At 42.8% G+C, this 22,292-nt stretch overlaps 1 protein-coding gene across 1 annotated transcript in view; it reads left to right on the forward strand.

Moving 5' to 3' along the window:
* The window catches only part of LOC308316448 (transmembrane protein 132C), a 170,571-nt gene that overhangs the window by 14,935 nt on the left and 133,344 nt on the right, over positions 1–22,292 (forward strand). The window contains exon 2 of the mRNA XM_080765084.1: positions 21,232–22,120. Within this exon, the coding sequence (XP_080621210.1) occupies positions 21,232–22,120 (889 nt within the window). The remainder of the gene's footprint in view (positions 1–21,231; positions 22,121–22,292) is intronic.

Genomic DNA, 22,292 nt, shown 5'->3' on the forward strand with positions numbered 1-22,292 from the left:
TGCATGTAACAACAGTTGCATGATTGGTGTTTTTCACAGCATGATCAAGAACCAGGAGTCATGCCCCTAAAATAACGCTTAAACTGTTTGATGCAGTAACATTATACCCAGCCTCTTCCTCTGTCTGTATCTTTGTGTCTGGTGTGCACGTGCTTCACAAGTATATGGTGTACAGAATGTTGTCACTTTGGCATGTTGTCACGTTGCGTGGGCATTAACTGAAGTTGTGTCTGTCCTGTATGCGTGTGCTTCATAGGTGCTGCAGTAGTCTCTCTGTCTGTCTGTGCTGTGCACATGCAAGCTCATGAAGTGTCGTAGCGTCGTTGTGTCACTTCGTAAGCGGCTGTGCTTCACCCACTTTCTCACTTGCGTGGGTGTGTAGTCGCTACGTTTAGATGGATGTTACTGCAGTGTAGGCCTACTATTCTCACTATCTCACTATAGTGAGATTCACCCACAGTTCCACAGCCTGTACAGAACGGGCTCTCCATCCACCGTCCCAAGAGCTGATAGCCACAGGTCCACGTTGTAGCAACTAAGTAAACAAGTTTCACTGTTATAAGTTTTTGTGAGGAAAGGCGTTTTTGTGAGGAAAGGAGTTTTGCCTACTGCGCTGAATGAACGTGGTCTGTCACACAGTGTCACAGTCTCTCAGCGTGACCAGACACACACAGCTGCGCGGCCGAGCGTGCACAACACGGATGCTTAGGCTCAGTCGGCTGGCGTAGTGGTCCAGGCACCTAGGCTGCTAATGCAGCAAAAATAAAACATAAAACATTTTGAATGGCAATTTTAACATTCGAAGATTATATTACATTAGACAGAGGGACTTATAGACGGGGTGAAAACATGATCTCTGACCCTGGCCTTCAGCCTGGCAGACATAAAATAAAACACCCATCCTTGTTGCTCTGCATTAGCTTAACATTTTCTAGAATTGATTTTGCTACTTGTACGTGTACAAAGCTTTAAATGGCCTAGCATCTTTTCATATCAACGATAGCCTCTCATTATCTTATGTACTGTGCCAACTCAAGCTCAAGCTCTTCCACCTCATCCACAGTGAACTTACTTAATGAGCCTGTGGTTAAATGAGAAAAGTGGTGAGAGTGCTTTCTGCATTTATGCACCAAAACACTCGAACACTGGATAACAGCATGGTCCACGCGTTCATCTCACTGGATAACAGCATGGTCCACGCGTTCATCTCACTGGATAACAGCATGGTCCACGCGTTCATCTCACTGGATAACAGCATGGTCCACGCGTTCATCTCACTGGATAACAGCATGGTCCACGCGTTCATCTCACTGGATAACAGCATGGTCCACGCGTTCATCTCACTGGATAACAGCATGGTCCACGCGTTCATCTCACTGGATAACAGCATGGTCCACGCGTTCATCTCACTGGATAACAGCATGGTCCACGCGTTCATCTCACTGGATAACAGCATGGTCCACGCGTTCATCTCACTGGATAACAGCATGGTCCACGCGTTCATCTCACTGGATAACAGCATGGTCCACGCGTTCATCTCACTGGATAACAGCATGGTCCACGCGTTCATCTCACTGGATAACAGCATGGTCCACGCGTTCATCTCACTGGATAACAGCATGGTCCACGCGTTCATCTCACTGGATAACAGCATGGTCCACGCGTTCATCTCACTGGATAACAGCATGGTCCACGCGTTCATCTCACTGGATAACAGCATGGTCCACGCGTTCATCTCACTGGATAACAGCATGGTCCACGCGTTCATCTCACTGGATAACAGCATGGTCCACGCGTTCATCTCACTGGATAACAGCATGGTCCACGCGTTCATCTCACTGGATAACAGCATGGTCCACGCGTTCATCTCACTGGATAACAGCATGGTCCACGCGTTCATCTCACTGGATAACAGCATGGTCCACGCGTTCATCTCACTGGATAACAGCATGGTCCACGCGTTCATCTCACTGGATAACAGCATGGTCCACGCGTTCATCTCACTGGATAACAGCATGGTCCACGCGTTCATCTCACTGGATAACAGCATGGTCCACGCGTTCATCTCACTGGATAACAGCATGGTCCACGCGTTCATCTCACTGGATAACAGCATGGTCCACGCGTTCATCTCACTGGATAACAGCATGGTCCACGCGTTCATCTCACTGGATAACAGCATGGTCCACGCGTTCATCTCACTGGATAACAGCATGGTCCACGCGTTCATCTCACTGGATAACAGCATGGTCCACGCGTTCATCTCACTGGATAACAGCATGGTCCACGCGTTCATCTCACTGGATAACAGCATGGTCCACGCGTTCATCTCACTGGATAACAGCATGGTCCACGCGTTCATCTCACTGGATAACAGCATGGTCCACGCGTTCATCTCACTGGATAACAGCATGGTCCACGCGTTCATCTCACTGGATAACAGCATGGTCCACGCGTTCATCTCACTGGATAACAGCATGGTCCACGCGTTCATCTCACTGGATAACAGCATGGTCCACGCGTTCATCTCACTGGATAACAGCATGGTCCACGCGTTCATCTCACTGGATAACAGCATGGTCCACGCGTTCATCTCACTGGATAACAGCATGGTCCACGCGTTCATCTCACTGGATAACAGCATGGTCCACGCGTTCATCTCACTGGATAACAGCATGGTCCACGCGTTCATCTCACTGGATAACAGCATGGTCCACGCGTTCATCTCACTGGATAACAGCATGGTCCACGCGTTCATCTCACTGGATAACAGCATGGTCCACGCGTTCATCTCACTGGATAACAGCATGGTCCACGCGTTCATCTCACTGGATAACAGCATGGTCCACGCGTTCATCTCACTGGATAACAGCATGGTCCACGCGTTCATCTCACTGGATAACAGCATGGTCCACGCGTTCATCGTTGGCATCTAGGGAGTGTGTGTGCAAAGTTTGGCAAAGAAAAACTAATTCCTTTACATACTTCTTTGACCTAGCAACTGGGAGCCACGGCCACGGGAGAGGGCCTAAGAGCCACATGCGGCTCTAGAGCAGCAGGTTGCCTACCCCTGGTCTCTGCTTTTGCATGTGATGTGACAGACTACTAGACATTGCACTTTTCATTTCATTTTATTCCCCATAAAAGATGCCATTGCCTGGCCCTGTATCTCAAATGGCCAAATAAATATTTGGTTAAGGAATATAATATGCCTTTTGTATTCTTCATATACGTATCTCAAAAAGTAGATTTTTGTTAGACATTATTGAGGGAAATTCAGATTTAAAAAGAAAAAAAGAAGGGCCATATCAACTAAGGTTAATCGATCGATAAGATAATCAATTTATGAATAATAAGCATCCCGGTAATTAGCATCCCTAATATGCATAAAAGGGACACAGATACAGGGACTGGGTTTTCATTATCGACAGCAATGCTGAACTAGTATTGTATCACTGATAGCTGTCTGTCTCTCTATGTTCATGGTGTCAAATAGTATAGTACTAGAATAGTGTCTTCGTTCCTCTAGTTTTTGTATAAGGGTAAAGGGTACTGTGAGGTGAAATGACACTAAGAAGAAAAATAAAATGCACCACAGTTTTTTATCTGTTGAAAATATTATGTCATTAATTTTAGGTTTCCATATGGCAATCACATATGTTGGACAAAAGTAGAGAAGCACATTACAAAATTCCCTTTGCAGCTATCGGTTCAAGTGATTTTCTACTGCTGTGTTCCCTGACTAATAATGAATCCCCCCCACACCCAAATGACAGATAATTTACAATTATTACCATAATAATAATGGTATCTGCCTCATTCTGGAGTGCATTACTTTGAGTAGTAGAAAAGATGATTGTTTCCATCACCACAAAGGTAATAATATTATGGCAAGTGTGGAAGTCAAGCCCTAGGCTTTTCACAGAATATGATCCTAGGTAAGCTGTTGTTAGATTCAGAAAGTGAGCATCCTATCTGAGTGTGAATCCTTCTGAGGCAGAATTCTGTTTTGCCATCATCAAGATTGAACCCTGCCCCACTAAAACCTTACAGTACTTAATTGACCGGGGACCCCCAGGGGTGCGCGTGCGTGCGTGCGCGCAATAAGCTAGGAATGGCCCGGTGTCTGCAGGTGTCTGCAGGTCGTACTGTCTACAGGGTTCATACACATTTGGAATTTCAAAATTCCATACTTTTTCCAGACTCTAATATCGGGCCCATGGGTCACTCACCGGGCAAGCTGTGGCTGAAAAAACGAGGTGTCAGAGTGAAAAAGTTTAGGGTTCAGTGTCAAGAGGGACTTACAGGAGGGAGGAGCTGCGCCCCCCTGGCCTTCAGGTGGCACTCAGGCAGGGGACTCGGGGGGAGGCCCCTGTCCCCTGCCTGATCGATGATCCCAGCTCATGCTGTCACCTTAGGTGCCTGGGGTGTGCGTACGGCCAAGGGGACGATGCTCCCCTCGCTATTGCTGGCAATCATTCTGCAGAAAGGTTAATATTTGAATCGTAATGCACCATAAATCAGAAATGAGCTCCGAACCTCGTCGACGCTAAAACAGAAGCTAATGGATGCATGCGCAGTCAAACAGGGCGGGCAGGGCACTGGCAACCAGGCCTAGCAACTAGAGTTTTTTGCTGTATATCCCAGATGTTCTTGAGAAGTATAAAAGCTGTTCTTGCCTTGCCTATTCTTGCATTTACGTCTGCATCCGTATCACCCTGGTGGCTGATAATACTCCCCAAGTAGGTGAATGACTCCAACTTTCCTATCATGATGTCGCCTAGTGTGATTGGTTCTGCACTGGTCGTATTTATTAAACGCTGTTATTTGATAGGACGAGTATACAAATTCTTAGCATCAAATGTGTTAAGGCGACAGCACAAGCTGGAATCACCGACCAGGTAGGGACCAGGGGCTTCCCCCCATGTCCCCTGCCTGGGACTGCAGTAATAGTTCGGAAACAAATATTTTTCCATACATTATCTTTCATTTTCCATACTTTTCCATACCTGGAAATGTATGAAATTAAATTCCATACTTTCCATTCTTGCGTAGGAACTAGAGGGAATACCCGAGAGCCGGACCGAGAACCGAGCCAGTTCGGGCCCAAATTATTGACTTGTCCCTCGGGCAGGGTCGGATCCATTCCAAATTGCCGCAGGTCTGGGTCGGACCGTCTGAAATACAGTTACCCGAAATTACCCGTGAGGATCCGAGCTTTATATATTAATCCCTTCAACTTTAAAAATAGGTTTCAATAATAGACATTGTAATTATTACATTCTAAAGTGACAAGTCCATATTGTCTGTTGAACAGAGTCAACGAGGGCTAGGTCTCGTCATGCACCTTGACATGAGCGAGAGCGCTCTCTCTCTCTCTCTCTCTTTTGCTTTGTCTCTCTCTCACCCCAATCCCGACAGCGTGCGTACACACACACACACACACACACACACACACACACCCCCACCGCTGGCTATATTTATGCTTGAAGGAAAAATGTGGGACAGTTTTGTTGTGATTGTCAACAGCTCTGGATGTCAGTGCACTAAAATGCACTAATATTAGCCTATGCAAGTTTGCAACCCTCTCGAGTGGCGGGTTGTAGTCGCTCATAGAGAGCAGTCTTATGTCATGTTGAAGCATATAATATTGCAGAGAACACACTATGGCTCCAGATCTATATCGGATCGGATCAGGCCCGTTTTGGTCGGACCGGTTCCAAACAGTTAAATCCTTCTCGGCTCCGTTTCGGACCGGATCCAAAACTTTTGGGGCCGTTTCCGGGGCGGGTGTGGCCAATTAGAATGTTTCTCGGATCCGTAGCGGTTCGGTTCAGATATCATCTGTCCCGTTTCGGACTGGGTCCAATTGTATGGAACCCTGTGTCCCTGTGTCTAAACAGCGGGGTTAAAGTACATTAAACACCTACAGTATGGGACAGACAGACAGAGAGACAGACACACATTGCCATGTAAAGGAGCTGTGTGCACCCCTCAAAAAAGGGCATTTGGATCAATTCTGGCACAAAGTGGCCTAGCTGTCACATATTAAGCTGTTATTTATTCGGAACACAATTCACCAGGAAACTCTTTTCATTAGAGATGGATCCCACATACAGTACTGTATGATGCAAAGAAATTATCAAAGCTTGGGAAGATGTCTGCACAGAAAATACCGCCATAACACTAGCTTTGCTAGCACGGTTTGCGTAGGACTCATTGTAGCACAGAACTCCCTTTTAAAAGACTTCAGTCTTGTCAGGAGAGCTCAAACCATGTATCATCCTGTATGTGGGTGACCTTGGGGGAGGTTTACCAATAGATTTGGGGAAGGAGTAATGCCAGCTGAGGGAACATAAAAGAATGCAGAGACTGTGATGCACAGCATCTTTCTTAGTTTTTATTTTATTTTTTCTTGCTCTCATTTTCAAAGCTTGCTGTGAATAAAATCCTTTGGGGGGAGGGGTGGACCTTCCTCCCATACAAACTGCAGAAACGGATTTTATTAAGTTTATCCAGGTATAGTCCCTGTCCATGCACCGCCCCTCCCCCCTCCGAAGTGCATTATTGGCATTAGCAATATAAGGGCATCTGATCAAGAGATTGCTGTCTTAGAGGCTGAACTTCACAGTCTGAAAGCTGGCAGATCATTCAGGACCTTGAAGTGTCTTTAAAAGAGAAAAAGAGGTGCTTTGAACTCCGCTGGTGTAGAACACATGGAGCATGATAAACTGAGAAATCCATTTCCATTAGAACAGCAAGTTGTGTTCTTTACCTGGGAAATCACTCACCAGTTTCACCAGACACAAAGTACAATGTATTTCAATCACTTTCAACCTGGCTTTCCTGTTTTGAGCATGTTATAGACAACATATTTTCTTTACTTTAACCACATGAACCCTAGAGCATCCCTATTCTGGGCTTGTCATAATAGGCAAACATCTAGTGAAAATAGGTTAGCTTTCAGCAAAACAAATACCAGCTCTACAAGCTCACAATGTTTGAAATTATTTATTTAGGAATACCCCATTGAGCTATAAATAGTATCTCGTTTTCAAGAGGGTCCCAATGAGGTGTGAGCTTGTAGATTGGCTCTTTTAACCATGTGACACTATCGTATGGCAAAGTATAAAATAGGGCTTTAGTGGTTAATATTTAACAGTCCAATCAACATATATTTTTCATAATTTTAACCGATTGTTCTATCTTGCATTGTAAGCCGTTTTATGCTGAACGATGCAGTAGAGGTTTTTTTTCAAAGGAATCCTTTGTGGTAAATGAAACCACACTCCGCACACACAGCATTTTAGTGACCTGGCTATACTTAGCTCAGATCATTTTAATTTTGGCTTATGCCTTTTCCCCCTGGTGTACGGGTAATTGACTATGATAAAGATAGTGGTTTATCCATATACATGGAATTCTTATTTATTTATACTTTTGTTTAATTTCCTTATTCATGCCTTACATGTTGTCATCTCAAGGTGGATGTTAAGTTTTTGTTGGATTCCTGTCTTCCTGTTCCTCTGCTCCCAACAGAGCTTTGCCCTCACTGGTAAATGCTCTTCAGTGCTTACAAAGAGGCCAACTGACTCTGCCTTCCAAAAGGCCCTGCATTTAACCTGATTTATGACATAATTTAGCAACAAAAGCTGTCTTTGGGGGAGTGGGGGGTCCAGTGTCCATTAATAAGCTCAGTTTATGTTTCACAAAAGTCCGGAGGGACTCGGCGAATACAGATTGGCACACAAATCTGCTCTTGTCTCATCCTCAAAAGTCGAGGCCAAAATTTCTCAGCCCTCTTCCCTTATCCAGCTCCCTTTGTCTGTTGGATGGCACAACGTTGGTGCTGCCTCGAAGGAAACCTGTGATGATGCCCCAAGTCCTTGATAACCGTTCTAGATGCATCAGATCTCAGCATATTATGTGGAAACTCTTCTTCAGCATCCCTTAATGGCATTCCCACTCCCACTCCCTCCTGATCACAAACAGTGGTGCCTATCTGAGGTCCATTTCTCCATCCACAGCTTTACCAAGCGGGCCAGCAGCGCTGCACTGCGGTGTTTACTCTTTATCGGTCGATACTCTTTAATCCCCAAGATGATGCTTTCTCTCATGAACTCAAAAATAGCTCTTCCTCCCCCTCAGTGAAGCCACAGGCCCATTACTCTTTATTAGCTCTTAGCGTCTTAAAATGTGGCCATCCATTAGAGGTGATGCAAACAAACATCCCTAGCAGGCCCCCGGTTGGACTGCCAGAAGACATGCATATGGGTGCACGTACATTCACACACATGGCACGTGCATGCAGACAGGCACCGTACACATACTGGTGAACATGTGCAAACTAATCACTGATCTAATCTCCACTGACCTCCTTATCAAGAACAGTTATTGCAGATTAAATAGAGCTCATCTGGAGGATGAGGTGAGGAGGGAGGTGTAAATACACCTGGGAAATGGTCCCGTTTCAAGGTACCATTACTCTGTAGGTGACAATATCTCCTACCTCTATGGCCCTTATTTACACTCATCAGCTAAAGGCGCCCTCCGCAGACCTATCTGCCTGAATGATTCCTTTTCTATGGAAGCTGGCACAGACTAATGCCACACTGTGTCATATATTGATTATTTTTCCTTTGCTTCTTTCTCAAATTTCTTGGTGACTCAACAGCATAGATCATTCCCAAATGATCCTTGAAGGAAATCTTATATTTATTATTCTTGACACTCGGGCACAAATTCAATAGCCCTTATTAATTGAACATGGTGAGAAATATGATGTGGGTAATTCAATGGGACTAGAAAGCTATCTCCCATCTTTCATATTTAAGAGTGTACTGTTTGGCATTCCCTGTAAGTCCTTAGACCGTTTGGGAGATAGAGTGTACTGTAGGTCACAATGAGGAAAATTGTTAACCGATAGCAAAGAGGGTTACTTGCTTGTCTTTTAATATTTCTTTGATGGCAATGTCAGTCAGTCAGTCAGTTCAAACAACAGCAGCTCAACCTCTAGGGCATTTTCAGACTGGCCTCTATTTTGAGGAGTTCAGGAATGTTTATCTCCAGCACAATGATTGAGTTCGGATTCGGAAGTGTATCACTGGGCAGTGGAACCGGTACAGCTGGACTATGGAATGGACTAAGAGGTGGACCTAATGAAAATGGACAACTATTGCATTTTTATTTCACCATTTTATTATCGTTTTGTGCATGCTATGCTATCCAGTCTGATCCAGCGGATTAGAAATGTCAACTTCATGTCCTAAAACCAGTGGCCTTGTTTTGAAGATGTTTGTTCCAGGCTGATTTTGGTTTAGATTGCAAATAAGTAAACATAGTGTCTCTATTATATAATTATGCCTATCCATAATCCAAAAACTTTTGTTACCAGACTACCAGCTGCAAGCGCTTCTGCTTCTATCTTATCATAATTCTCTATTAAGGCCTCAACTCTTTATCTCCACTCTTCTGTGTGTTAATTTAACTATGAGAGTGTGAAAATTGACCCTTATGTGCATTTTACTTCACTGTTTATGTTACTGATGTCTTATCCCTGTTGAACAGTGTGCGATGAACCAGAAAGACATGGGCAGCCAGACAGGCTGACAGGCAGGCATGCCACGCAGTCCCCTTCTCCTGTGTCCACTCAGTCCACCCACATAATTTGGTACAAGCGCTGGGTTGCATAAGCTTGGCCCTGTTCTGATCATGTTGTCCTTCACTGTGGCTAGTCATGTACTCTTCTGTGAAGGCTGCGGCTCCTTGCTCTGGCAGTTGTGCTTCAGCCAAACACTCCTCGCTGCAGAGCCCCAGTGATACAATGGCTGAGCTTGTATGAGCCTGCTGCGTGACTAGTTAGCACTCACCTCTAGACTGCTATAGCTTCTCTCCTCCACACATCTCACACTGGCCTGTCTGAGCCCTGCCTGCAGTGCCTGGGTGGACAGCTTAGGTGTGCAACTCTCCCCAGACCCATCAACATGACAGCAGACTTACAGTACCATGGGTTTGGCCCCGGGGCAGAAAGCCACTAATTGTTTACTTCAGAGTAATAATTTTAAAATAAGGGTTTAAAATGTATAGACACATTAATACATTTATAAATGAATAATAATAATAATAATTATTATTATTTATTCAACCCTTCTTTGGCGCATTGTGAAGCAGCCGTCCAAGTATCGTCCCTGATCGGTATCCAAAAGAACAAACATAGCCTACAAAGTTTACAAACCATCCACGCACCGCTCATGGCGTGTCTCGACAGCTTAGAGAACTGTTATTTTAAATCGGGCGCGGCGCGCCGCCGCACCAAGGGACGGCGGTTATAATACTAATCATTTTGTAAATCAAATAGCCTGTAGCCTGCAGTGGACTGTAACATTGCGTGGTCATCATACACTACATAATTATATCATTTATATGGATCGGTTGGTGACTATATGACGTTGATTAGGCCTAATGATTAGGTTATTCATCGCAGCCAGCTGGGTTTAACGAGATATCTGTTTTCGTCATGTTGCAGTCACACTATCTTTTGATAATCCGATTGATTTATAAAACATTTAGCATATGAACTGAAGCTCATTTGGTGTGCCGCAAACCAGAGGCCAGCCAGTGGTATAGCCTAAACAACCACCCCACCGTTCACTTCTCTCTGCTCATGCCTGCGCAGTGAGGTGATGATACCCACAGATGTGGCCAGTCGCCGGCCACTCTAGCTCATATGTTCTGGCATTGCACAAAACTAAGATCATATTGGCAAAGTATATTTAAATCACTGTCAGACATTGTTGAAAGACCTTTTGACCCGGATCCACTGACAGCAATTATGGGAGTCACAGGGCCCGGGGTCAAACTGTCTACTTTCCAATATAACATGGTAAAATATGTGACTCTACTGGCTCGCAGACTGATACTGTTGAATTGGAAACAAGCACAGGTTCCAACTCACACTTCACTTATGAGAGATGTTATGCACTACTTACAATTGGAAAAGATTAAGTTTGAATTGAGAGGGAGTGAACCCTTCATTGAATATTTCAATAGGTGCACGCTAACCCCTCCTACACAATAGATAGCACAATAGAAAATTGGAAAGAAAGAAAAGGAACTGAAAGAAAAGGAACTGAGTGTTTTTTTATTATTTAAAAAAGAATGTCTGTAACTTACTTAATTTACAACATGTTGGAAGTTTGAGAGCAAGAGTGTCTGTCCTGTTTTGTTTGTCTGTTCACACTTGTCATTGTTTAACAGTTTTTAGTTTTTTCATGTTTTATCACACTTATGTCTTTTTTATTATACTGTATGTGGAACATTTACATTGCCTGTTATTTTTTTCATTTTTATTTAACTGAATTACTTATTATCATTGTCGAATCTGAAATTGTCATACAAAAAATGCCTAAGAAAAACAGTATTAAAAAAAAAAAAAAGGTGATGATACCCAACTATCTAATTGGTTCAATTGGCCCTTCGCTAAACCCCACCCCAAAAAGCGATTGTCCAATGCCAATCCAAATCGTTTAGCAACCGTTTCTATGCTGGACAATCGTCACCTCATAGCTGTCGATGTTATTTTGCATGGCTGTGTTGTTGAACACATACACAGCTTAATGTCTGGAAAGTTACACGACTGGCCCACCCAGATGATGGCATTACCGTGCAACATGAAAACTTGTGTCAGGCGCTCGTAAATTCATTGTTGGAAGCTGTTTCTCCCTCTGTCATCTCCTCGTATTTCTAGTTTATTGAAATAATGTCATGCCCATTTTGTCCAGTGCATATAGCCTACTGCAGGCCTGGTTGACTAGATTTAGAAGACATTTTGATGATCTTGCCACTGAAATGATCGATAATTTATATGGAGAAATCCCATCATTTAACATGCATCTCAATGGGCGAGAAGGACAGCTTGCCCTGTATCCTCGCTGCTAACGTGCCTATTGGACAAGGATGGGTTGGGGAGGGACTTAGCGAAGGGCTAATTGATGTAATGCCCAAAACACACCCATAACTAATCCAGGGCTAGCGCTAGGCGCTAACACATTATTCCCACGTAAAATTGCCGTGGACATCCTCCCACGGCGAAAGTTAAGACCATGCGCCATGGCACTATAAGTTCCACCGTTAAAATTGGGCCCTCCAAGTTAAATGAGTATATTGATATTGGTATTGTAGCCTACTATTGGTTGCATGAAAATGTACCTCTAGTCACCACATACTTGAACCCTAGAGTCTAGTCTTATACTGTTTTTTTCCGTCTACATCAAATTGCCTTTAACAAAAATAGCCAATCTACAACCTCACATGTCAAAACGCGACACGTTGTAATATTGTAGATCAGCAATTTTTGGCCAATGTTTCCCCCAGAATATGCATGCTGGGGTTGGTTAAGGGTGTCTGACTATACATGGCAGCCTGGACACTACATTTTGCCTTGGCACAGACTACCTGTACATGACGGTTCTGGAAGGTGAGCATCCCTCCCCAGACACATCAGCATGACAGCTGAGGGACGCCTGGATGAATGGCCCTAGCCTCATCGGGGTTCACAGTACTGACTGTTGCTCACCAAGAAACACACACACACACACACACACACACACACACACACACACACACACACACACACACACACACACAAAAACCTCATTTATTATGATGAAAAGAAAATTAAGAAATAATTGAAATGTTTGAATTTGTCTGGCTCAGCATAATGCTGACTATCTTTTTACAATTTAATGTTACACAATAGGGCAATTTAATTATATATGATATGAATCATAAAGTGTATGCTGAAAGTCCTTTTTTCTCCTTCACTTGAATTAGCATTATGCTTTTTTTTGTCCCAGTGCATCTGTGCCAGTTGGAGGCAAGGGTGCATGAGGATACGTATATATTTCATCCACTTTCTCTCTCTAGGAGGAAACGGAAACTCATTTTTATTAACTTGCATTTACTGTATATTTCTGCTGTAGCAGTGCTTCATCATCATGTATATTTTATATGCATTATTTATTTTATGTTATGTATCAGAGAGATGATACAGTGAATTTGAAGTACTACACTGTCTGTTACTGCTATTTGGCTGCTACCTGCTGCAAGGATGAAATGGTGTCAAGTTGTGATGCCTGTAGATCTGCTATTCTCAGTGAATGTTCGCCACAGAAGAATAGGGATATTTTATCTACCCTTTTGCTTAACCCGTTTTGGGGCGGGAACCCCTTTTGGTTTTTAGCATTATGTTATACTTTAGCTATTGAAAAATCGAAGAACGACTGACATAGAAACATAGCTTTTTCAGAAAACTGTCAGGATGTAGAAGACATTTTTAGAATCTGATCTCAGGTCAGAATGGGTTAAACAACACACAATCTGTAAGAATTAAGGTCCCTGCACACTGCTGTTTTTTCAGATGATTTTCTGCGGTTAAAAAATAATAATAATAAAAAAACACATCCCGTCTGCAAGGACCTTTACATTTAAGATGGTGTTGATCTTCATCTGTAGGTTACATTATTACAAAACAGTTGTAATGATAGACAGAACCAGAAGATATTGTTAAAGTTGGCTTAAGCTTCATCACTCCCTCCAGCAGTTTGGCGTTTTCACATACATTTATTTAGCTTGGGATGAAGTAATGTGATCATTTATTTAGCTTGTTGCATTGGGATTAAGTAATGTGATTGTGTTTTCTCTAGGTAGGTAGATGCTGTAGTTCAGATTTATTGCCTTCCAAATGTCCTCAGAAATGTGTGTAATAACGTCTTCTTCCCATTTTAGTTTTGCCCAACCTTGTTTCTTGCTGCTTGAGGCTATTATCTAAAATAGGATAAACTACTGAGATTTAATGTGGCACTTTGCTATAATTGCACAAGTGGGTGAAGATCACTGTTGGTCTTTCAGTTTTTTTCCACGGATGTAACTTCTTCTTTGTAGATAACAAAAATCAGACCAGTCTGAAGCGAGTGGTGAAACAGCACCAACTATTGGTAAACAGACATAGTCACATAGGTTGGGACATAGGGACAACGTTGTTCCTTGGAGTGGTTGCACCACTCAAAAAAGTGGGAAATTAAAATGTTCTATTTTCATTTAGAAATTGTCCCACTATGGTCAATGTTTTCATTCCCATAGGCTGTATCATGTTTTAAGGGTCAATTCAGCTAGGGTCTTCCTTGATCTCTTTCAATACAATTTAGGAGGTCATATAAGGTAGGCCTACCTCATTTCATTGTCTATCTTCCAAATCTCTTAAGTATTTCTCTCATTAGTGTATTGTCAGATACTTTACAGAAAGGTATTGTTTTTAGCTATACATCAATCTGCTGTGAAGGTGTGAGTCAGGCCTAAGGCCTCACTCACACCAGTATACATCTGTCCATTGTACCAAGACATCAGAGACACATACTTCCCACAGATTACAACCACACACAGATTTTGAAAATTTGACCAATGACAAAAAACTCCCATATCTGCTGGGCGAAGTACAACAATGTGCAAACACAGCAGCAACATTTGTGAGTTGCTGTGATAGGAGAAGGATATCAAATGGAACACAACCACCCTAAAGACTAATCATTGTATATATTCCTGCACTATACCTGCATCGAGTGACCTTGGTACATATAATTTGATCTATTGAAGATTCTGACCTTCAAATGTACATAATTTGTTTTGATTGTATTGCTGTATTGTTGTATTGTTCTTTCTGCTTTGGCAATGTAAACGTATGTTTTCAAATCATTGTTTACCTTTTATAATTATATTCCTGGTTTGGTCCTTGATAGAAACAATTTTATATGATTTTGTCCTTTTTTACATTTTTGGTTCCATTTGTACACAGAGTTAAATGAACATTGATTTTACAATATAAATTGGGGGTCCCAGAGATAGAAATGCCATTAAATGGGGGTCCGTAACCTTATTCAGGTCAAGCTGGGGGTCCTTGAAATTAAACGAGTTGAGAATCACTGCTAGAGCCGTTTAAAATTATTCTCTTATGGGGGTCTCTGGCATATCTCTTCAAATGGGGGTCCGTGGGCTAATTAGTGTCAATTTGGGGGTCCTTGACATGAAAAGGTTTGGGAACCACTGGTCCAAATCCCTCATGCCGTGTTGTTGTTTCTCTAGTTTTGATATTGTTTTTAAGGTGTATTCACACCAGACACATACAAATCACATACGTTGAAACGCAGGAAACACACTATAGTGTTTTCAGGTCATGTTATGAACGTGGAATGTGTTTTGGCTCATTTAGACCAAGAGGCTGTCTGTCATACAGACCCATGGCTCTACATGTCGGTGATTCAAGGACCATCAGCGTGCATTGTTTGGTCTGCTGTTTGTAAAACATTTGAGCAGTTGTTTTAGTATGATTTGATTTGATTAATATACTATGTCTGTAACTCTGTATGTATGTTGTATGTATGTCTGTCTGTCTGTTTGGGATATGACCCATTGACCACTGCAGAGATTACATAATTTCCCTTCTGGGTTTTGTTCCCTCCCACAGTGTAACCAGAACAACTTTGCATCATTGACTTCTACACAGTTTTTAATAGTTGTTTCTTATTCGATTCTTGAAAATGTCCATGTGTGACAGAGTTATTTATTTAGTCGCCAAAGAGTAAATGGTCCAGATCAAGGTTCAATTTCATAGTTAGCTAAGCATGATCAGACAAAATGATTTAGATTCACCCTCGATACAAGATTATTAAACGTCTAGTCTTTGAGTATTTACAATAAGATTGTGAAAAAGTATGATCTCTTTGATTGGTGTGGGGAGTTCTCCACACATCTTTGTATGTGAGCTTTGTATAAGCTCAGTTGCCATCTAAACCCGTAGAAGATACGGCTTTACCTCACGCTAATTGGTCAGCTGCAATATAACCCTTGGGGTTGGTACGGTATAAGCAATCAGCGCAACATTATCACCCTCTCTGTCCTTTTATATTTATGTAGCAAATATGGAGACCCTTTTTATCTTGTATATACAAGCTTGTTTTGTTAACAAATTAATGCTTTAAGACAAGTGCAATAAATCCTAATACAATCAGTGTTATACTGTACAGATATTATCATTATACATTGCAGGGTTCCTCAAGGTTTAGGCAGTGACATGTCTATGTTTTAAAAAGTTCAGGACATTTAGAACTCTTCTGCACCCACTGTAGACTAAATCACCTAAATATGTGTCAGCAGTACACCCTATAGCTTCTGTTAAGAAATAAATGGAGACTAAATAGATGGCTTGATAGTTTCTGTGCTTCTTGGTGTACTTTTAAATCAATCACTTATCTTTGAATGCTAGAGCAAAGGAGAGATACTATATTACGTTCTCAATACTTACAAAATATGCGGCATTTAAATCCAATATGCAACAGACTTGCTGAGTCGAATTATCTCCCATTTATAAATTCACTTTCAATTTCCTTGAGCCTGTCAATGAAGATTTGAATGCCTGTATTGCTGCTGCTCTGTAAAATGGTATCTGACTCACACTTTTTGTGACTAATAGCACATGAAGTGTACATTTTCATTATTACATTGTAGTAAAACCTACGTGCACAAATAACTTTTGAATATAACCTAAAGGGATAATGTTGCATTAACTGATTTATTACAGCAGGACTAAATGGCCATAGTCTGTCTTTTGACTATGACTCACACTACACTTGACATTAAAGCTGCACAATCTCCAAAGCATCTATCTCCTGTTCTTGGGAAGGCAGTGAACACTGAGGGTTGACATTACCTTTTGTATTAACAATGGTCCCATGGGCCAAGACATTGCACTGCACATATAAAGAAGAGTAAATCACGAGAGTGGCCTGTGACATTCTCCTCTCCTCTGCTTACATATAGTTTGATTTTTGGGTATACCGTACACATTGATTTGAGCCATTTTCAGTATGGTATGAAAAGTGAGACTAGCCAACACCAACTCAGGATTCCTGGATCGCTGCCCTCCACAATTTCCTATCTATCAGGTTCTTGGTCTCTGTAGTGCTCTGTAGTAGAGCCCTGCGCGGGAGTGATTTATTGATCCCGCTCCCGCCCGCTCCTGTGGAATTTAAGCCCATTCCCTCCCGCGCCCGGGTGTTATTTTTGACCGCCCGCAGTGACCGCCTGTCCGCCGCTCCCGCCCGCAACAAAAAAAGAAGTCGCATTTGGTCCCGCACCATCCCGCAATTGTATCGTTTCGTCCCGCTAAACCAGAAATATTTCCATTGGGATCGGGAAAAAAATACATTTACCCAAACAGTTGCTGAGATTGAGCAGGCGTGCATGCACGAGAGAGGAGTTATGTGTGTGAGGAGCTGGTCACAGATAGAGGGAAAGTGTTATGGTTTGGTTACGTTTGGGAACGGCCCGTTCCCGTTGCAGCCCTCTACTCCGTAGCTGCCGCGCCGCAGTGCGTCTACGTTGCTGGTACGCTTCTTTGGGCTCCTGTCAGCCTCATCCTTCTCTCTCTGACTTTGTCTGTGACCTGTGGTAGGTCCCCATAGAGGTCCACATTTCTGATGCGGTCCGTCCATGTGACACGTAGTGCCATTCGTAGCATTCTCTATCTATATAGTTGATCGATCTATAAAGTTGTCTGAACAATAATGTCCATTATATATAAAATTAAAGTTACTTATTTCAAAAAATATAAAATATATTAAAAAAAAGAAGAAAATATTGAGTTACTTCAGATTGCAGGTAGAGTGGCCACTTGGGAAAGGTTATGTTCCAGGTTCCCTGCCACTGTGTTAGTGTCAAAGTAGTCTCGTGTGGCCAGACTGTTGCCTCTTGCAATTTCCAAATGCTTCAGTCATGCAGTCTGGAGCACGGAAGCTCTGATCATGAGTAAGCAATAAAGTCGAAGTGAAGCCTCCTCCCCACTTCCACCTCTTTACAATCGCGCAAATTTATGAGATATATATTGAAATCATCTAAGCATACTATAGTGTATATAGCTTGCTGCTTCGCAGAAATGGAAATAAAAAATTATAAAATGTAAAGATATTTTCAAATATATTTTCGTCAATGGAAATGCCAGCTTCCTTACTCGAGTTTCGGAAAGTGTCGTTCCAGACTCTGAATAGAATTTGGAGATTGTGGAATAGTTGCCTGGCTACACGAGACTAGTGTCAAACTGTCATTCAGTTACAGTAGCTACATAGTAGACACTGAAATCCCAACTGCTACTTGTAAAGCACTTTGGATAAAGGTGCTATATAAATGCACAAAACATTTGGCGCTGATGGTCGAGTGGTTTGTGAGATTTCCCCCCTGACAGACTGACTCACAGACAGACCCTCTTCTAGCTGGCAGCCTCAGAGCCACGCCATAAACATTTGCACAAAGAAGGATTGAAGATAACCGGAAGGGAGTGTTGTATTTCACAGTGTGTAGTGTAGTCACTAGTACACTACACACTGTGAAATACAACACTCATACATGACTACACTGTAGTGTATAAATGTGTAATAATGGATTTATTGGACCATGGAGTCTGAAGCATACAGCTTCATAGCAGTGGTGTGTTAGTATTTCACTATGGGATACAGGCAGACATTGTGTGGCCAAATTAACAAGTTTGTCCTAGTCTCTGATTATCCATGAGCAATAACTTAAAATACATGATGTATAGTGATGTTTCGCACCTGAAACACTAGTGATATTCAACTGGTGGCCCGCAGGCCAAATTCGGCCACTGGAGAGTTTTCTTGTGGCCCTGGAACATTATCCATAAATGTCCCAAGACATCATGCTGTCCAATAGTATACCTTTATGTCCAATGTTATGTGCTATAGGTCATATGAGACCATCATGGTGACTTCATACTGCTTCATATTGATAAGCATTTACTTATTCATTTTAGGTATTTCAATGTGTCCATGGCACGGAAGTTTCTTCGTGGGAAGGCTCACATGGTGAAGTGTTTAAATGAATGAAAGGCTACAGGCTTTCTGTTTCATGAGTTAGGCTGGGCATCATGACATTCATCATGACATTCAGAGTAAAAGCTAATGGATGAGATGGAGAACATAGTTAGTTAGCTTTGTTTTAGTTGTCTTGCAGTCCCGACTTTCAGAAATCTAGTTGAATACCCCTGCACTAAGATGTTATCGTAGTTTTTCCAATTACGCTTCCATTTCCTCCATTCATCAAGAAATAACAATGGATGCTCATATTTTTTTTGTGATTTCATTTCTAAAAAACACACACAGCTGAAACAGCTTTTTAAATTCATCAAATGGTTTTCTTTAAAATCTTTTGTCTTTCTCAAAACAGGCGTCGTATTATTGAGAATCACCAAACTGTTCACAAACATACAATGCTTCTGATAAGTGTGTTCTTATTCAGAAGTCTTACCCATGCTTGTAATTGTTATTAAGAACAGACTCATTCAATAGGTCTTGGACTGTTTTTCAGCCCCCTCCTACAGTACATTTTCTCAAATGTCTTGTGTGGCCTTGTAGAAATTAAACTAAACCACCCAACCTTGTAGTATTAGATTAAGTCTAGAATAGTTTTCCTTTGCGCACATAGTGAATAGCCAATCTTTGGGTCAATAAACATACGGATACTGTATAAAGGAAATTGTTTCCTCTTAAAGTTTTAACTTTCATTGTCACTGATGGTATTTAAGTAAATTCTGTTGTAAATTCTGTGTTGATTTCCTTAAACAAATGGGGCCAGTATCACACAGCTGGTACCAAGGTAAAAGTCTAAGCTGCAAGGCCACTTTGATTTCAGTGGCAGGCCTGCCTGGCACTGCCAATAACTTAAACCATAATATATACTTTCTGCTGAATGTTCTCCTATCATGACGCAAGGGATCATGTGGTTAAGTAGGACTATTGTGCTGATTGGTCCAAGCAAGGCCACCTAAACAGTGATGCCCTTCAGATGTTGGAGTCTGTCTGCCCGCCCGCCGGCTGTACCCCTAGCTGCCTCAGTGGAAAAACAGCGAGGTCAAGTGGGGCGCCATGAATTACAAATCCCCTGCTGATTTGTAAATTGTCAGGACATTGATTTACAAGGCCCAGCTAAGGATTGAAATCCTCTGGCAGCGTGAGGATGGGAGCGTGCAGAGGGAGTGTAATCACACAGCAGATTGCTCTTGAAGAGAAGGTCAAAGCTCGCTCTCTATGTGATTAAAACCTTTTATGTGTGTAGTGCAATTTCTTGGCCCATGGGGCCATAGGTGATACAAAAGGGACTGTCAGTACTAACCGCCCCTCCCAAGAACAGACCCTGATTGCACCACAGGAGAACGTTTGTAATCACTTTAGGAAAGTTTGTCCTAATTGCTTAATTATGATTGTTGCTTTTGAATTGACAACCAAAGCAGTTTTGTTCACATCCTGCTATGATTGCCTGACCTGACAACTCATGCATGCATTCCTTTGCAAATATGTTTTTCATCAGCTATCAATGCATGATCTATTAGCTGTATGAAGTGAATTTAACCTCTTTTGGAGTCTTATTGATATGCATTACTCTTGAAAGTAGGTCAGCCTGACATCAGGTAATTTTCTTAATCTAATTCATTCTCCAAAATATGTTCAGGCACAGGTGAAATAAACAGGAAAAAAAACCGTGGCAAAGTTTGCAATCTTCACAAGTTGAAACATTCCAAAACATAATCATTTATCACACAGTAATACAGTAACTTGATTTGTATTTTGCATTCGCTAATCTTCTCTTTATAGCATACCGGTAACCATAGTCTGGAGTATTTGTTAGACGCAATTACAATGTACTGTGCATACGACATACATCATTTAATTTAAGATTGTCAGAGAGATTACAAAGGGATTAATTATTTCATACAGAAGGATGGTCTTCCTGCTTTCTTTGTCGCACCTCCAACGGTGCCATGGGGGACTATGCATGGTAGGGGCGTCCTCTTCCCTGAGCCGAGCCTAAGCCTGACCGCATACCAGTATACAAACAACTTAGTGTGACAAAAGTTGTACTAAATATATGTCATGTGAGTGAGATATGATTTGTTTTGCATTAAGTTCCTCTCTCGAAGAGAGTCATTTGGGGAAATGACTCTTCTTCGAGTCACAACTGAGGTTACTGAAGTAACCTGAAGTTACGTCCGTTCTGTATCCACTGCAGCCCTGCTAGTTTTACTGAAAAGACTTCACATAAAGGTTTATTGGCAGAGGAGGCTTGCTGCCTGTGTGCTTGTCTTGACTCTGGCTCTTTTCTTATGTCTTCTAGTAGCCGACTGTCGGATCTTAGAGGGCTTGCAGAGATATGCCTCCATCCCCACATACCTGCCTGTCAACTACCAGGTGTTCAACGCAGACTCTGCGTTCTTCCTGAAGGAGGCCAACCAGGAATTCATGAGGAACTCTAGTCTGCTGTCACGAACCGAACCCTTCTTCATCTACCAGGCCCGCAACTTGCCCTCCGTCAACGCCAGCTATGGGCCTCTGTCTGTGGAGCAGCCCGTCCCTCTGGAGCTCTTGCAGAACCCGGGGACATTCCCCACATCCTCCATGTTCACATTCAACTGGAAGGTGCAGACCTTCATCATCAACAAAAAGATCCACCTAGCCAAGCCCAAGGTACATGTGCTATTCTACGTTGCAGGCAGAGACTGGGACGACTACAGTGCCATTGACAAGCTGCCATGCGTGCGTATGTTCGCCTTCCATGAAACCCAGGAGGTGCGTGGCAGCTGCCAGCTCAGAGGCGAGCTGGGAATTTGCGTGGCTGAGCTGGAGCCACTGGCGAGCTGGTTCAGTCCGCCTAGCGTCATGCCTGGGCGCCAGAGGATTCCAGAGGTGTCTGAGGGAACCCCAGTGGAGCTCTACTACATGTTGCAGTCCACAGAAGCCGGCGAGTGCCACTCGGAGGAGGTCAGGAGAGACAGCTACATCCGCTCGGGCCAGGAAAGCCTGTTTGGTACCGCCACCACCACTCCGCTGAGGCGGATCGGCAGCGTGAGGCTGTATCTGAACCCTGATCCTCCCCCACTAGCCGAGTACCGGCTGGATAGCAACTTCATGGTCATGGTGCCTGCTACACCCATGAGACAGAGGGACACAGTCTCTGCCTTCATCACCGTGTCAGCCTACTCTCCTGTGGAGATCTTTACTCTCAGGTAAGAGCACACTTCAAGCTATTTCTGTAAGTGTGTCTTTGAGAATGTGGCGGGTTCTGGCCTTTTCTGTCAGGCACCAAGGGTGGCAGACAGTGGAACTCTACAGATTGGTTTGTGGTTACTCCCTACTTTAGTATGATGTGTATCAAATAAGTAGTTGCCTGGCCTCTGC

This window comes from Protomyctophum bolini (genome assembly GCF_963924005.1).
Source record: "Protomyctophum bolini genome assembly, chromosome: 6".
Taxonomy (NCBI): Eukaryota; Metazoa; Chordata; class Actinopteri; order Myctophiformes; family Myctophidae; genus Protomyctophum; species Protomyctophum bolini.